A 16,553-nucleotide genomic window follows, 5' to 3' on the forward strand; every position below is an offset into this window, starting at 1 on the left:
TTATGCTATTGTTGATATTGCAACAAATGAAGAAATTGTTAGAACAAATCAAACCACCAGCAAGGCTAGTTTGATGTATTCCAACAGACTCCATATATGTTACAACAGGCTCCATATTTATTGTATCAGACTCCACATCTATTGCATCAGACTCTATACTGATGCAACAGACTCCTCATATGATGCAACAGACTCTACATCTATTGCAATAGATGGATAATATTCTTTCTATGACATTAATGTTTTTCCTCTTCTTTGTAGATATAAGAAACTAAAAGTTGATCAACTTTTTCCCGACCATCATAAGAGGTTGCAGTAAATATAGGTTCGGAGGAATAAGATGTATGCAGATGGAACCACATCATATGTAGGAGGTATGTATTACTGATAATGTTATCATGGAAACACACAATGAGTACACTGATTTTGTGAATATTGTTTTTACCTACTAGTCATAGATCATTCAAACAAGATATCTATAATTTTACAGTTAAGTTTGGTAGGTTCGAACTGATAAGGTTAAGGGACCATGAATATGATTCTGATACCATGTTAAGATTTAAAGTCGGTTATTGCTCATGTTTATTTGTCAAGCATTGTAAAGGGATCTAGTTTTGGTGTCGTTGTAAAGAGATTCAATAGCGATTGGACTAACTTTTAGGGTGTATTGGACTCTGAAAAGGCCTTTAAAGCCTAGCACTGCATCTAATAAGAATGGAAAACCAATATAGTTATTACCCTAGCCCAAATTTATATGGTTGGGTTGCTCGTGGTGATGATTATACGCTAGAAGGTGCGGTAGAAGAATGCCTTCGAGAAAAAATGAGTGGTTGATGAAAGACTATATTATCTGAGAGCTAATTAAAGAGGATACATAGGGTAGAAAGTAACTTCTAGCAAATCTAGCCGATAAAATTATCTTAAAACATAAGAAATCTATATCAAGGGCAAATATGAAAGTGTATCCGGTAATGTATATTGGTTTGTTGTCTCTCTAAGAGAAAAATAATGCAGATGGTCACTTTGCTAGGGAGCTGCAACTAGGTAGCGTAGTCGGGATTCACCTAGATAGAAAATAGCAGAAGAATAAGAAAGCCGCCTTAAGGGAATCGAGGGTTAAAATATTGTACAGTAAGTCTAGAAAACTTCTGCCAACAGCAACTATAGTTAAAGTAAGGAATCTAAGTAAAGACGGCAATTTCTGAATTTTAAATTGCATCCTATGCCTTCTTGTTTGTGGTTCCGATCAGGTCCGCTATTGTTGACCAGATCGGAACCACAAACATGATTGAAAGGCAGATTGAGTGTCACTACTTCCTTAGCAATATGGTTATAATTGATTGTGTTTTCTAGCCTTAGCATGCTTTCAACATTCCTTGAGGAAGATCAGAGGCTTGCTATAGTATGTGAATCTCGATAATTTTCAAGCTTACCTTCAGCTTGCCGATTTGGTCTTCAAGTTTGTCATTGCCGTCTTTGAATTTGGTATAGAGTTCCTGATCTCTTGTGAACTCGATCAGGAACACTACCTTTAAAGTTGTGGCATTGTAGAAAACTTTCAAAACACCTTATTCAGAAGCCTTCAAGGATACATGAAGGGTCGTTGTGTATGTTTTAGGTCAAAATGTGTTGATGCACAGTGAAGATGTGGTCCCAACAGTTAAATAGCTCACTTTTGTCAAGCGTTGCTCAATGCAGCTTGCTCAACCAACCTTCAAGGGTTTTGATAAATTAATTAGCAAAGAGTTACATAATGTTTGATCTAAACTGACTCTACCAAGCCTATCAAATGTTACGTAACTGCAGGTTCATTACCCTATTAAAACCTTTGCCCGAGTTAGTGAGCAAATTAAACGATCTCCATATCTCAACCTTTTTGTTGATCTCTCTTCTCCCATATGGAGGACAACATATCCGCCATGCAAAAGTCTACACTGTCACTAGAAATGCTTGCCACAATGAAAGATTTTAGAAGGCTTGATTATTAGCCTCTCAATATCACTTTTATGACTTTCTTGATGTTTTTTTCAATTATATTGGAACTGACAAACCAAACTAAGCACAATTGCTCAATATGTCTATTCCAATATAATTGCAAGAGACGTCTAGAAAGTCATAAAAGTGATATTAAGAGATTACTAGTCATGCCTTCTACAGACTTTCATTGTGGGAAGCATTTCTGGCGATGGTGTAGACTGTTGCATAACAGATATGTTGTCCTCTATATAGGAGAAGAATGATCAGCAGAAAGGCTGAGATATTGAGATCATTTAATCTATTTACTAACTCAGGCAAAGGTTTGGAGATCTTGCCCCTCCTTGCTTATCTTGTGCATGCAAATGTGAAAAGTGTAAGGCAAAATATGATGGAGTGATTAATACCGTTGATGCATTAACTGCTGATGTAAAGGAATTAATATTTAACAGTAGTGTCATTCGATCAAAGAGGATTTCAGTTTCATTCACTCCATTAGAGATTAAGGTTAAGAGGAGAAAGAAAACAATTTCCAAGGCATTATCAAGTATCTGAAAAAGAAAAATTTTGGATCTGAAAAAGGTTAGAAGATAAAAAAGGGAGGAATATGAAGGAAAAACGAAATGCTAGATTTAGTTCATCTTGTGTCATTATGTCGAGTTACTGAGTTACTCCATCTAATTTTGAGAGATTTTTCTTTTCAAGATAGTGAGGAAGACATAATTTGCCCATCATTAGCTAATATCGAAACCAAGACATCCGATATTATTGAACCACCAGACTACCCTATGTAGTTTGATAATCCAGAAGACGTATTTGCCCGAGTTAGTCAACAGATTAAACGATCTTAATCTCTTGGTTTTTCTGCTGATCAATCTTCTCCCATAGAGGATAAGATATCAACAGAACTGCTTGACATAGCGAAAGCTGATATCGAGAGATTACTGATTATGTCTTCTCAAGGCTTACTTTTACCAGAAAACTGTTTTACATTGAGTGTTGCACTATCCATATATGTTGCAGCACTGAATTTTCTAATAGATGTGGTATCTGTTGCAACTTGCTAGTCATCTGTTTATTCAATTTTATTTAGAGCATCAGATTTTTCTAAACACTTCCTGGCCTCCAAACTCAATTTTTGTTCTTGGATTGCTTCTCTTTTTTTCTTTGCATCCTTCAAGCTGGCCTCCAAACTCAATTTTTTCTCTTGGATTACTTCTCCTTTTTTTGTATACTTCAAACTGGACAGTTTGATGGATGCAAAGAAAAAAAGAGAAGCAATCCAAGAGCAAAAGTTTGATGGATGTAAAGAAAAAAAGAGAAGCAATCCTAGAGCAAAAATTGAGTTTGGAGGCCAACTTGAAGGATGCAAAGAAAAAAAGAGAAGTAATCCAAGAGAAAAAATTGAGTTTGGAGGCCAGCTTGAATTTAGAAAAATCTTATGCTCTCGATGAAATTGAATAAACAGATGACTAGCAAGTTGCAACAGATGCCACGTCTGTTGGAAAAGCAAACTGATATATTCATCCATTGCAACAGATTATCAATATGTTCTAAGTTATCTGACAGATGGAATATATTTTGTAACAGGTTACCCATCTGTTAGATTTATTTTAAAGCAATTTTCTTTTCTTTTAGAAATACAATAAAAAAATAAAATGTTGTATTTAGATCCATTTTTTTTATTTACATTTTTTTTAATTTACATATTCAAAAAGTCACCAGTTTTATTTAATTAAGGGATATGAACAGTTGTGGCTTTTTGTTTGACTTAGTCACCCCTTCCAATTCAATGATTTTATAAATAGGTCCCTCCGGCCTCCTCTCACTAGTTCATTCTACTACACTTACAATACAAATATGTTTGGTCCAGATTCGTACAAGAAGATTCATATCGTGTCCTTTCATGAAATTCAAAGGCAGTTTGATGAACTCCAGAGGGATTTGGCCGACTTTGGAGCAAAGTTGAGGAAGGCCCTGCTGCTGCCGGATGAAAATTATCCGATTGACAATACTAATAGCAATAGTAATAATAATAATAATAATAATAATAATAATAATAATAATAATAATAATAGTAATGATAATAATAATAGTAGTAATAATAATTAGGTTATGTTTTTTTTTCTTTTAGCGTATGTATGTATTTTCCTCCTTTTGTATATCGTATCTACCCAAGGGATTCAAAAATCTATGTTTGGTGGTCGAATTTAAATTTTTAATTTTTATTTAGTATTTAATTATCATTCTTGCTTCTTTCTTATTCTCAACATGTCGACAGAGGTTAATCTGATGTGACAGATAGAGCATATGTTGCAACAGGCGGTTATTAACAAAAAAGGGTTATTGTTATTGAGAGGGTGAAAAGACATGACTTTTCGATTATTTAATATGAAAAATGGTTCGTAAATAAATAATAAGAAAATAAATGATAAACACAATTTATAACCATAACAGAACGGTTATTTAATTTTAATAACTAATCGTGACTCTTCGACATATATATTTTTAAATCTATTTTTTTAATTTATATAATAAAGACTACCAAATTTGGATTAAAGATATGTTGATTATTAAAAAGGATAACTTATATGTGCAACAGATATGTTATTTGATGCAATAGATTGTAGATTTGTTGCAATAAATGGTATATCTGTTGCAACTCAAAAAAACGATTACTAAAAAGAACTTATCAAGTCACAACTTTCAACAGTAATAAAAAAGCCACAGGTATTATAAATGGAGGTGAACAGTCGCGCCTTTTTGTTATTGAATCTATTTTTTTAATTTATATAATAATAAAAAAGTCACCAAATTTGGATTAAAGATAAAGATATGATGATTATAAAAAAAATATATGTTGCAACAGATATATTATCTGTTGCCACAACTCAAAAAAAGGGTCACTGAAAAGAACTTATCAAGTCACAACTTTCCACAGTAATCAAAAAGTCACCAGTATTAATAAATGGAGGTGAACAGTCGCGCCTTTTTTCCTAACTTATTCAAATTCAATCCTCTATAAATAGGTCCCTCCTTACTCGTTCATTCTACTACACATATCTATTTATTTCTTGCTCTTGTCTTTCATAATATTACACCTTCAACTACTTTCTCTTCAAGAACTTGATTGCTTTTCCCTGTCTCTAGTAAGTTTTTTTCTTGTTTTTTGTGTAAATATACGTTGTATTACTTTTGGATTCTTTTCTTTACTTTTATTTTTGCAGTTTTTGTCAATTTATGTGTTCTAGATATGGGCGATTCAGTGTGGGATATCGCTATTTTACGAGATAATATACGAGAACTGCAAAGGCAGGTACATGATATACAGTGGGAGTTGACCGCTGTCAGAGTAAGGATGTTGCGGGAGATCCGCAGGATAAGAAGCGCGCTGTTGTTGCCTGTCGAACATGCGGCTAGTGATAATAATAATAATAATGAAGAATCTATTAATAATAATTAGATTATTTTGTTTCTTCTTTCTTTCTAAGTCTGTATATGTATTTTTATTTGTTTTAGCTTAATAAAAAAATTATGTTTGATCAAATTTGACCATTTTAATTCATATTTAATTTTCATTTTGTCTATTATCTTCTCAACAAATATGTCGATGATTGGACGTAAGGAGTAATTTTAAATCCAATAGCAATAGCAAGATTTAAGATTTATCTGTTGGGTTTGTGGCAGGGGCTGATTTATGTTTTTCCAAACAGATTACTCATATGTTACAACAGATAACTAGTCTGTTTCAATAGATAACTTCCTCCGTCTCAAAAATTACCCTACCCATCCCAAATTGAGATGGCACATTGATTAAGAAAAATAATTAATAACATGCATAGTTTATTATAATGCCCCTTTTAAATGATGTTTACATTTTAATTTGAAGAAAAAGTGATTAATGCAAAGGTTAAAACATGAAAAAAAAATTATCTCTCTTGATTAATAAATAAAGACAAGTAAAATGAGAAATTAAATTAAAAAATTTGGGATTGGTAATTTGAGACGGAGGGAGTATTTAATTTTCATTATGTCTATTGTATTCTCAACAAACATGTTGACGATTGGACGTAAAAAATAATTTTGAATCCAGTAGCAATAAAAAAACATATTGGTTATCTGTTGGGTTTATGGCAGGGGCTGATTTGTGTTGTTCCAAACAGATTAATCAGTTTGATGCAACAGATAATAAGTCCGATGCAACAGATAATCAGTCTGATGCAACAAATATATCTTCTGTTGCAACAGATTACTCATCTGATGCACCAGATGAGTGATCTGTTTAAATTGTGGGCATTTATATTGGATTCATGATCGGCTTATATCCATTGTTGGAAAAAACAGCAGTAACTTTATGACCCAGATGAAAATTCGACTAAAAATCATAATTTGACTTACCAATAAATTAATGTCAAAGTGAAAAGTGGTGATGTTAGAAACAAAATTTGACCTAAGAAATTGATAAAATAGCAACAGTAGCGGTAACAACAACAACAATGGTCGACAAGAAGAAGATGAAGATGATAATGAAGTGAAAGATGATGATAATGAAGATGTGATAATCGGGGCTCGAAGAGTCTCGGACACCCGGTGCAAGTAAAAAAAAATGATGATAATGAAGTAGAAGATGATGAATAAAGCAGCAGCAACAACAATGAACAACAACAGTCGTGAAGAGAGAAAAAACAACAACGGATGAGAAGAGAGAGAAACACGCCTTTTTTCCCTCCATTTTCTGTTATATTAACTAACATTTAGATCAAAGTATAAATTTAAAAACATGTGGGTTATTTTTAAACTCCTCCAACTTTCTTAATCCATAATAAAGTAATTGTCGTCTCCACCTAATAATTAAGACTTGTATCACCTACACCTCATTTTAAAACTCTTTTGTTACCTATAGCCCAAAGCCCCATCTATCTATCTATCTATCTATCTATCTATCTATCTATATAGTATATTTTTATTGGGTTATCGATTTACCCAATAACTCAATAAGAAAAAATCAAATCGAACCAATAACCCGATAAAAAAATTATAAAACAATTAAAATCATTAACCCAATAATAATAAATCCATAATATTTTATCGTATTGGTTGATTTCGCACACCCCTAGTAGTAGAAATATATAGTTTCATTGTGGTGTATTTATTTTTAACATTTATTTATTAATTAAAAATTATAAAATTGCCGGTGACTTTTAAAAAATGACAACTTTTAGTCAATATATTGACAAATAGAAAGGGATGGAGGGAGCAGGGAGTAAAGAAGGTGGTTTGCTCAAAAAATAGGAAGTACTCTAAACCCCTGAGGTTTGCCTTTTAATCGTCAGAACAGCAAGAACGAACGTTTTGGCGGCACCGGAATTTATATATTTCAACAAAGTATGTATGCCTCTCTCTCTCTCTCTCTCTCACACACACAGATTCTCTGTGTAATTTGCAAGTGTTGATTACAGCGTAATGATGGTAATAAAGCATTTCTACATAGGGGAACGGACATTAACTAGTTAGGGATTGAAATTGAAGAAAATAGATTTGTATAGTCGATTCCAACTTGTTTGAGATTCCGAGACACTGTTGATTGATTGATTGAGCTCTATATTACATACTCCATCCGTTCATTTTTTTTTATTACTGTGGTGTCCGGGTCAGCTTGCGCACACTTCGTTCGACTAATTCCACGGGATACCTGCTAGCTCTCACCAGCAAAAGGTACCAGATAATTCTGTCCGCTAAGGCTAGAAAGATGGGAAAAATCACCTAGTGTTTGTCTCTATTGGGAATTGGCATTGAGACCTCATGGTATTCAACCCAACTTCATTGAGCCACTAGGCCACACCCTTGGGTTACTCCATCTATTCATTTTTACTTGTCACGTTTAGGGTTAAGTTGACTAATCTTCCAAGTTATATTGAAAGTGGTTGAATGAGAAATCCTCTATGTACTAAATGTTCACTTTTCCTATCTGAACGATTGTGATATTTTAAGTAGGAAAAGTGAGCTATTGATAATTGACAAGTGTTTTGATATATAACTCGTGATAGTTTGGGTAGGAATCCACACATGATAGTTCAAGTATGAAACTCAAAAACCGAGGTACTTTAGGTGTGTTTTTGATTCTTCACTCTTTTTTCCCTTCCAACTCATGGACCTTTCAGACACAATCTGAAGATGAAATCACTAGAAAACAGTTTAAAATTTTGTAAGTTATTCTAAACGCTAGACATTATATTAGATTAATTTAATATTTTAAATTAAGGTACTTGAAAACTAAATGAAAAATAATATAAGTTACAAATTCTTTGTCATATTAATATGATTAAGAAAATACATCTTAATATGTTGGTCAAAGTTGCACCCAAGGGTGAGGCCTTGTGGTTCAATGAAGTGGGATGAGCACCAGGTCTCATAGGTTCAATTCGCAATAGAGGCGAAATCACCATGTTTGAGTATCAAAAACATGATCAGTAATAAAAGTGAAAGGAGGGAGTAGTTGGGGATTAAAAGGGATCATGATGATTATGGAGGATTCATATAGCCGATTCCAACTAGACTGGGATTTTGAGACAGTTGATTTATTGATTAGTTTGTTGTTTGTGCAGAAAAAAGGGCATCTCATGCTCCCAATTTTGATTGATTGGTCTTTCTATTTCCTCTTGATTTTATGTTTGCAACTGTAATTGACGTACCGGATGGAAAAACAGTTAATGCACCCACTTTTATTTGAACTTTTGAGCTCCCCATTTCCTCTTCCAACAAGGGTGGCTCCGAGTGGCGAAGTCAGAAATTTCGATAAGGGTGTTCAAGGATACTTTCAAAAATTATTAGTATATATATATGAAAGTAACATTTGACTTATATACACTAGATAACTTTCCTACGAAGGGTGTCCGATAGACCACCCTTCGACATACATAGCTATGCCCCTGCCTCTAATTGTAAATGGCTTTGCATTGTGTTCCGGATTATTCTTGTGACTTTGTAGTTCTCTCTACCCCATGGAGGCGTATAATTTACTGTCCCCAGAACCCACTTGTGGGACTATACTAGGCATGACGTTGTTGTTGTTGTCGACTGTATGAGTTTTGAATTTCTCTGAATTTTACTTGCTAGGATGCATTTGGTATAGATTTTTCATGAAAAAGGTTGTGCATTTTGAAAACTTATATATGGGTCATTTTCTAGTAGTTGGTTGGATACGGAAGTAGGTGAAGTATGGTATGGTATAAGATGGAGAATAGAGGATAGGTGCACTATGGTAGTGTTTTCGTGGCAATTTTTGAGTTTCGAAGATTGACGACATTATCTGATGAATTAAGTAAGGGTTGAGATGTTAATAGTAAAATGACTTCCACTAGCAACTGATGTAAGTTGTTTTTAATAGTAAAATGACTTCTACTTGTGACCAATGTAAGTTATTTTCTCCTTTTTATTGGAAAATGTTGTCCTAGGAGAATACATTTCCAGATTTCAAGGCAACCAAATGCTAGAAAATGATATAATCAGCGAAGACATTTTAAAGGAGAAACTTCTCATAATTGCAGACATACTAATAATTCCGATCATTTTTTCCCTTCTGCTTTATCTAACTCTTCCCAACTGTTTGTTCTCTTGGTGTAATCTATCAGTTTCCCATTAGTTTGTCAATTTTTTTCCTCTTTTGTGTCTGATTGTTCTTTTCTAATTCTTGTATCTTTTGATTCGTTTCAGTGCTTTCAGGGGATTAGCTGTGTTGGACATCCTACTCCCCAAGTTACCTACTGAAAAGAAAAAAAAAAATTCTAATCTTCTAGTCAGTAACCAAAAAAGATAAATCTCATCTTCCTTTTCTTTCTGATATATCCAATTAGCTGTGTTGGACATTGTTAGAACATGAGTAGGAATAGGAATAGCATATAAAATCTTACTTGGAAAAAGATTGTAATGTAGTGTCCTATTAGGGAAAGGATTGGAAATGTATTGTCTATACATAGGGCCTCAATGTAATAATGTAGTTACAACAATTCAATAATATTTTTTTCTTGTATTTCTCACATGGTATCAGAGCTTCTACGATTTTGGTAAGGAATCAAAGAGTTTCCGCTGCCGGCGGGCGGCTATACTCCATATATGCCGCCCGTCTGGCCAATGATTATGTTAGCAAAAGTTGGGTCACTGGCTCGCTGTGTATCTTTCTAGTGACTATTTTCTCATATATTTGCGTGGCACCATGCAACTGTCCGGTAACTACTTTTTCATATCTATTTTTCTTAGCACCGTACTTCTTTTCGGTGACTATTTTCTCATATCTGATTTGCGTAGCACTTGCTAGCCGGGGGCTCAGTCTTTCAAGATTCAATCTTTCCCCTTCCGGTCCCAGGGAATGCATCTTTTCGGACTACTGTCTCATATCTGAGTTGCATAGCACCATGCATCTTTCTAGTGACTCCTCAGATTTAATTTACATAGTTCTGTACGTCTTTCCGGTGACTCCTCAGATCTTTTTTAGTAGGGTCGTGCCATCATTTCGACCCTGCCCATATAATTTCTCTTTTTCAGTAGGGTTGTGTCATCATTCCGACCCTACCCATATACTTTTTTTTTCCTCAGATTGTAGTCACTTTTCAGCCATCAAATCTAATAATCCAGCGTGTGAGATGTTTCGGCTAAGTTTCCGGTGACTTTCATGTTCAAGATCTACTCGTCTCTTGATTTCGAGATGACCCGTATATTTTATACCAGTTTTCGGCAATTTTCCAGCGACACATCGACTTTACGGCAATAGTTACTACTTTTCGGATCATTTTTTCAGTTTGTTCCGTTTCAATTGAGGTCTCCCAAATGTCCAAAACAGTCCTTATCAGTTTTCTTGCAGATATCTTCACCAAGTCCCTCACCGATTCTCATATTAGTTACATCCATAACAAGCTTGGTACATATGTCTTCTATGCACCAGCTTGAGGGGGAGTGTTAGAATATGAGTAGGAATAGGAATAGCATATAAAATCCTACTTGGAAAAGGATTGTAATGTAGTGTCCTATTAGGAAAGGGATTGGAATGTATTGTCTATAAATAGGGCCTCAATGTAATAACGTAGTTACAATAATTCAATAATATTTTTCTCTTATATTTATCACAGACATCCTACTCCCCAAGTTTCCTACTGAAAAGAAAAAAAAATTCTAATCTTCAAGTCAGTAACCAAAAAAGATAACTCTCATATTCCTTTTCTTTCTGATATATCCAATTCATCAACTAGGATAGGTCGCTTTTGGTTCTGGTGAGTAACTCTGCCTATGATAATGGCTTACTGTTGCATTGTGGCCCTATTCTAAATGAAGGATGAGGGTTGCAGGCTTGCAGCAAGTTGAGGGTTGATGTAGAAGTAGTCATTATGAGATGATATCTCTAAACATTTTTTATAAAGAATCTATATAACCTGCTACAACTAGTTTGGAATCAAGCTTAGTTGATCAAATAATGATTAGGTGAAAGTTCTGTATTGATCTTGCTGCCTACCTATTTCTGCTGTTTCCTTTTTCAGAGTTGTCAAGTTTATCCATGATTATTTATATTCCATCATTTGCTGATCCTTTGAGATGGTTTTTCATTCAGAATAGGAAGAATAGATGTTGGCGAAAGGCAGAAAAGTTGCTGGGAGGGCTGAGATGATGGCTGCAAATTATGCTTTTGGCCCACTTGAAGATGATATAATTATTAAGCATAGACTTCTCACTCGCACAACAACCACTAGAGGTGAACCGCCATTGAAGAAACTTCAGAAAAAGTTTACTGCTTTTGCTTTGGAGGTAGAGAAAGAAGCTGATAACTATGGTGATTGTGAAAGACTCGCCAAAGCTTTCTTGCAAGAGCTAAATACATTTGAGATTCCGCTCCTAAAGAGCAAAGCAGTCATAGATGCAAATGTTAGAGAGAAGGAGAACTTCAATGACCTAAAAGATGAGATAAATGGGCAAATTTTACAAGCTCAGGCTGAAATAGAAGATCTCAAGAGGCAACTTGAAGAAAGCAAGAAAGAGAGGCAGCACAAAGAAGAGTGTGAGTCTATCAGGAAGTTGGTTGCTATGCAGCCTCCAAGATCTGAAACTCAGAAGGTTATTACAGAGCTTGAGAAAGAGATAGCAATGTTGGGCACTGAGAATACTGCTAGTTCAAGAACATTGGAGCTTCGTAAAAAGCAATTTGCTCTTCTATTGCACGTGGTATGTATCGTTCTATAAAGTCTGTATCCTATTTCTGCAGGGAGTTCTAGCTAGATTCTTAATTTCTTCTGTTGAATTATGGTAGCTAAAATATGCTTTATGAGCTAAAGAGAACTGACATAACGCACTAATAAGCGACAGGTCCACAACTTCTTTAGAGAAATACTGGATAATTCTCCGTCACTTTGGATTCAGATTTTGCATACTTAATGTACTTTAAACCTGTAAAATCGGGAAGAGACATTCTCTTTACCTGACTTTCCCTATTGGTATTAATGTCAACTCTCTAATTTTAATAAAACTGATGGAGAAACTCTGGTCAATTCATTTGGAGGAAGTAACCATCAGCAGCAGGTGAAAATGCCAGGCTTCTCAAAGTTTTATTTGTTCGCTTCTACTACTGCAGGTTGTTTATTAAGCAGTATCATTTTTTAAATTATCTAAGATTTAGCCATTTGCTCTCATCATTGCCTTGGAATTCTATTTTTCTGACCTACAGCTACAAGGCAATCAAACTTCCTTTTTATTTTTTAAAAAATTGACTATTGGATTTGTCCATCCATTTAAGTCATCAATATTAGTATATCTCAAAGATGTTAAGTGATATGTAAGTCCGGTTAGGGAACTTGGCGTTGAGTATTTTTGTGTTGTTAAAAATTCTGAAGTGACTCTGCTGAAGTTCCTCTTTCAAAAGTTATTTACTTACATCTCAACGTACATGATTTGAATGTTGATGAAGGGTTTCATTGCTTCAAAAGAACTACAACATAAGAAAGAACAACTTAGAGCCTCCTTGCCGATACTTGCTGCCAGAATTAGTAAATGTGGAACAGAAACTAATTGATTCTTTTGTTTCCTTTTTTTTTTTGTCTTATATGTTCATTTTGTGACAGTAAGAAGGTTCATAAAAAAAATGCATCTTGTTCTACTTTGTCTCTTATAGAAACTTGCAAAACATTATGGTCTTGCATATAAATTGCTCAGAGAATGGTTTTAAAATTTAATGTTTTTTGAGATTAGTTATTGAGATGTAAAAGAGTTTCCTGTAACCAGTGTTGTTAAAAACCATCACATTGATTTGAAGCAAAGGGTTGTTGTTTCATGGGTGAACCCATGTGTTTCAGAGAAATGTTCAGTTCAAATAATGACTTGCAACGTGATCCAAATGAGAAGAGATTGATTCTTTGAGTCTCAACTTTGAGAATTACACTCAAAAGAAGGTGCAAGTAACACATAGAGGACAAAAAGTGGAAGGTTGCTGTAGACGGTTTGGTTGTGTTTTATAGAGATATCTGGATGCAATGACCCGTAGGTCTTGAACCATGATGGTGTTAAAAGGGAACGTAGTAGACTTAAAACCACATGGGAAAAGTTATATCAGAAGATTTATAATCTTTTAGAACAGGTAGAATTAGCGGAATATAGATACAATAGAAGAGAAGGATACATATTGTCTATACCAACTAGTTGAGATTATGGTTTAGTCTTATACTCTTGTTGGTGAGCACATATTAGTCTAATATTTTGCTAGGAGTCTTTTTGATCTTGGTACGGCATTTGTATAGTCAATAGAAAAGTAGAGAATGTGTAGTTCTAGAGAAGCTAATTCTTGAATCTTAGAATGAGAAGTATCTAAATAAGGTGAAGTGGAGAGTGAGAATTCATGTACCGACCCTATTAGTCCGGCATTGAAATTAGTTGTTGTACTGTGGCATTTGGTAGAATAACTTTCCTGTTAAAGTCAAGTACTTTACCCTTGTGAGCCTGATAATCGTAGAGCTAAAAAGTTCAGTAGATTCAAAATGAGTTATCTCCATCTTGGGGAAATATATATATGTGTGTGTGTCTCTGTGTGCTTTGTGTGTGTGTGGATGGAGAGAGAGAGAGGTTGAATTTTATGTCTTAAAGAAATTCTTGAGTTTGTGGCCCATCAATTTCAGTGGGCCAAGGCCACACACTCCCCAAGTGTCAAAAGTCTGAACTGTAGCACTGGTCCATTGGCAAGAATCTTATTTTTCCATCTATGCATTAGTTTTCTTTGTGAACTTCCATTCTTAAGATTAACAAGCTCAGTGTCTAATGATTAGAAGGGATATGTAATAAGTAAAGTTTAGAAGGGCTGTAATGTTAATGGCACGCATTATTGATCATTTTACTTGCAGTATTTTAAGGGGCTTAAAACATCTCAAATCTTGAGCTGCTACATCTCTGTGAAGGGTTATGTTAAAATTAGGTTGGCCCTTCTTTCCCCATTCCGTCATACTCCACAGTATTTTGCTTTCATATTTTGAGCTTCCACATTTTTATATGTATTCAACTATTCTCTAGTTTATTGTCACCTTGTAGCTTGTGCGACTTGCAATTACTAGAAGTGCCCAGGCTAACTTTTCTAACACCCATGAAAAGCAACTGATGTGTATAAGCAGATGACAGGATCACTATTGTAAATGAATCCATCTGAAATTTTCCATGTTTGTAGGTAGGTAAATACATTCTTGTAAGTGCTTAATAGTTTATCTGTATCTTGAGAACACTTTGATTTGTAATTATGGATATCTTTTGCTGATGTTGAAATTTTTTCGTTAGGTTGACGAGTTGCAGAACACAATAGAGGAAGAACAGAGAAGCTTGGTGGAAGAGTCGAGGAATGCAGTTGATGATCATAATAAGAGTGGGGTGGAGGATGCTACTGGGGTTCCTGAAGCAATGGCTGTGGATTAGCCAGTGAGTGCACCCAGATTCCTTAATTATAAGTGTACTCTTTATGCATCATCCAACTGTAGCATCTGTCACTGAAGATGGTTGATTTTGTTGAATTTACTTTTTTCCATTTATAAGCATGTAAAGAGTATTTACCTAATGCCATTGGCGAGCTGAAATACTCCTACAAAAATTAGCAATAGACAGTACCTAATATTGGAAGTAAAGTCTTTTAAATTTTGTAGCTTTTGTATGATTCATAACTTACTTCATATTAGGGGAATTTACATCTCACAATTCTTACGAAGTGCAGTGCTAGTACTCCCTAATGATGCTGGTGCTGAAGAGGTATTTGCTTCTTCGTGGCAGTTTCTTTTAGGTTATGCTTTGTTTTCTTTTTAATAGTTCAACAAAGTTTAACCTTTCAAGATTGGTCAGAGTCGAGTAGACAACTGTGGGCAATCTGAGTTCTATCCACAGAAGTATAGGATAAGTTGGCTTCATTTTGATTTGGCGCTGTCGCCAGGTCACAGCCCTGTCCTGAAGTAGGGATAAAATTCACTATTTTACAATGATGTTGAAGGCATAATCCAGCAGGCTGCACCAATCATGTTTGGTAGGGTCGAGGGGATGTGAAACTTTTCTTAGAATTGAGCATGAGAAATAGCACATCACATTATGCTGCACATGTAGCTTTTTGTTTTATCTTCTGGCATCTTAGACTTACCTTTACCCTGCATGCACCACATACCGTTTGGTAGGGTGTATAGGAATAGTGTTGAATAGGGTGTGTTAGTAATGCTGGTATTAGTTATGTTGAAATTTATTTCTTATGCCTTGTTTCATTTGGTGTATCAAAAATAGCATGTATTGCATAGTTTCTAAAAAGATTATGTATTTACAAAAGTACCCTCCATAAGTACGCTGAAAAGGATGTGGAAAAGGTTTTGACTTTTGAGGGACGATTGTGTCTTTAACCATTCTAATGCATGCATTAAAAACCCTTGCATTGCTAACATTGTAGTTCGTCATGCATTAGTTACACATAGCATAATACCAAATAGAGTCAAGTGTACCAAATAAGGTATTAGTAATACACAAAGCTAATGTGTGCATTATTTTTTCTAATGCTTCCTACCAAACAACCCCGGGAGTGTTGATATCTTACAGATTATCGATACAGAACACTTATTGTCTTTCTATATCTCAGTTTAATTAGTTCAATCTCATTTATGTAGTTGGCATACTAAGGGACAAGCCTTTGTCAGATGACAGATATCTCCTACCAACTGTTGTATTTAGTCCTTAGCAACCTTTGGTTTGGAAAAGAATTTCCAAGCACCTGGCTTTTTCGAGGCATACCGTAACCTCCCCCCCCCCCCCCCCCCCCCCCCCCCCAAAGGGCATTCATTTTCTTATTTTTATTTTGACAATGTAATTTGTTTTCATTATGCTATTTAATTATGGGGCTTGGATTAGTTTTCTGGTTGTAGAGATGTCGAATATGACACTCTTTTTATTGTACCATCTTGAGTTTGACATGCACAAAATTGGTGTTGCTAGAATAGAAGATGGAGTAAATACTGCTGGAAAACATAAACCATGGCATCTCAATTTCTTTGTTATTGATGGGCCATTCTGTTTTCTTTTTGGGGTCATTTGTACTTCTGTCA

The 16,553-nt window shown here is 34.8% G+C and overlaps 1 protein-coding gene across 3 annotated transcripts; it reads left to right on the plus strand.

Moving 5' to 3' along the window:
- Positions 1 to 7,189: 7,189 nt before the first annotated feature.
- LOC107875700 (THO complex subunit 7A) lies at positions 7,190 to 15,125 on the plus strand. 3 transcript variants are annotated; one of them, XM_047402109.1, is made up of 4 exons: positions 7,201 to 7,359; positions 11,573 to 12,180; positions 14,343 to 14,413; positions 14,527 to 14,659. In XM_047402109.1, exons 2-4 carry the CDS (start codon positions 11,587 to 11,589, stop codon positions 14,591 to 14,593), a joined length of 732 nt encoding a protein of 243 aa, XP_047258065.1. In that variant the 5' UTR covers positions 7,201 to 7,359; positions 11,573 to 11,586; the 3' UTR covers positions 14,594 to 14,659. The 3 variants fall into 3 exon arrangements, with proteins under 3 accessions (XP_016578004.1, XP_047258065.1, XP_047258066.1); XM_016722518.2 differs by lacking the exons at positions 14,343 to 14,413; positions 14,527 to 14,659 and adding an exon at positions 14,767 to 15,125 and having other exon boundaries at positions 7,190 to 7,359; XM_047402110.1 differs by lacking the exon at positions 14,343 to 14,413.
- The last annotated feature ends 1,428 nt before the right edge of the window (positions 15,126 to 16,553 follow it).

The sequence above is a fragment of the Capsicum annuum genome, unplaced genomic scaffold (assembly GCF_002878395.1).
Source record: "Capsicum annuum cultivar UCD-10X-F1 unplaced genomic scaffold, UCD10Xv1.1 ctg1490, whole genome shotgun sequence".
In the NCBI taxonomy this organism is placed as follows: Eukaryota; Viridiplantae; Streptophyta; class Magnoliopsida; order Solanales; family Solanaceae; genus Capsicum; species Capsicum annuum.

Coding starts and splice junctions, on each gene's coding strand:
- LOC107875700 (XM_047402109.1), top strand. CDS start 11,587: ATGTTGGCGAAAGGCAGAAAAGTTGCTGGGAGGGCTGAGATGATGGCT. Junction 12,181..14,342: donor TTGCTCTTCTATTGCACGTG/GTATGTATCGTT, acceptor TTTTACTTGCAG/TATTTTAAGGGGCTTAAAAC. Junction 14,414..14,526: donor AAGGGTTATGTTAAAATTAG/GTTGGCCCTTCT, acceptor GTCACCTTGTAG/CTTGTGCGACTTGCAATTAC.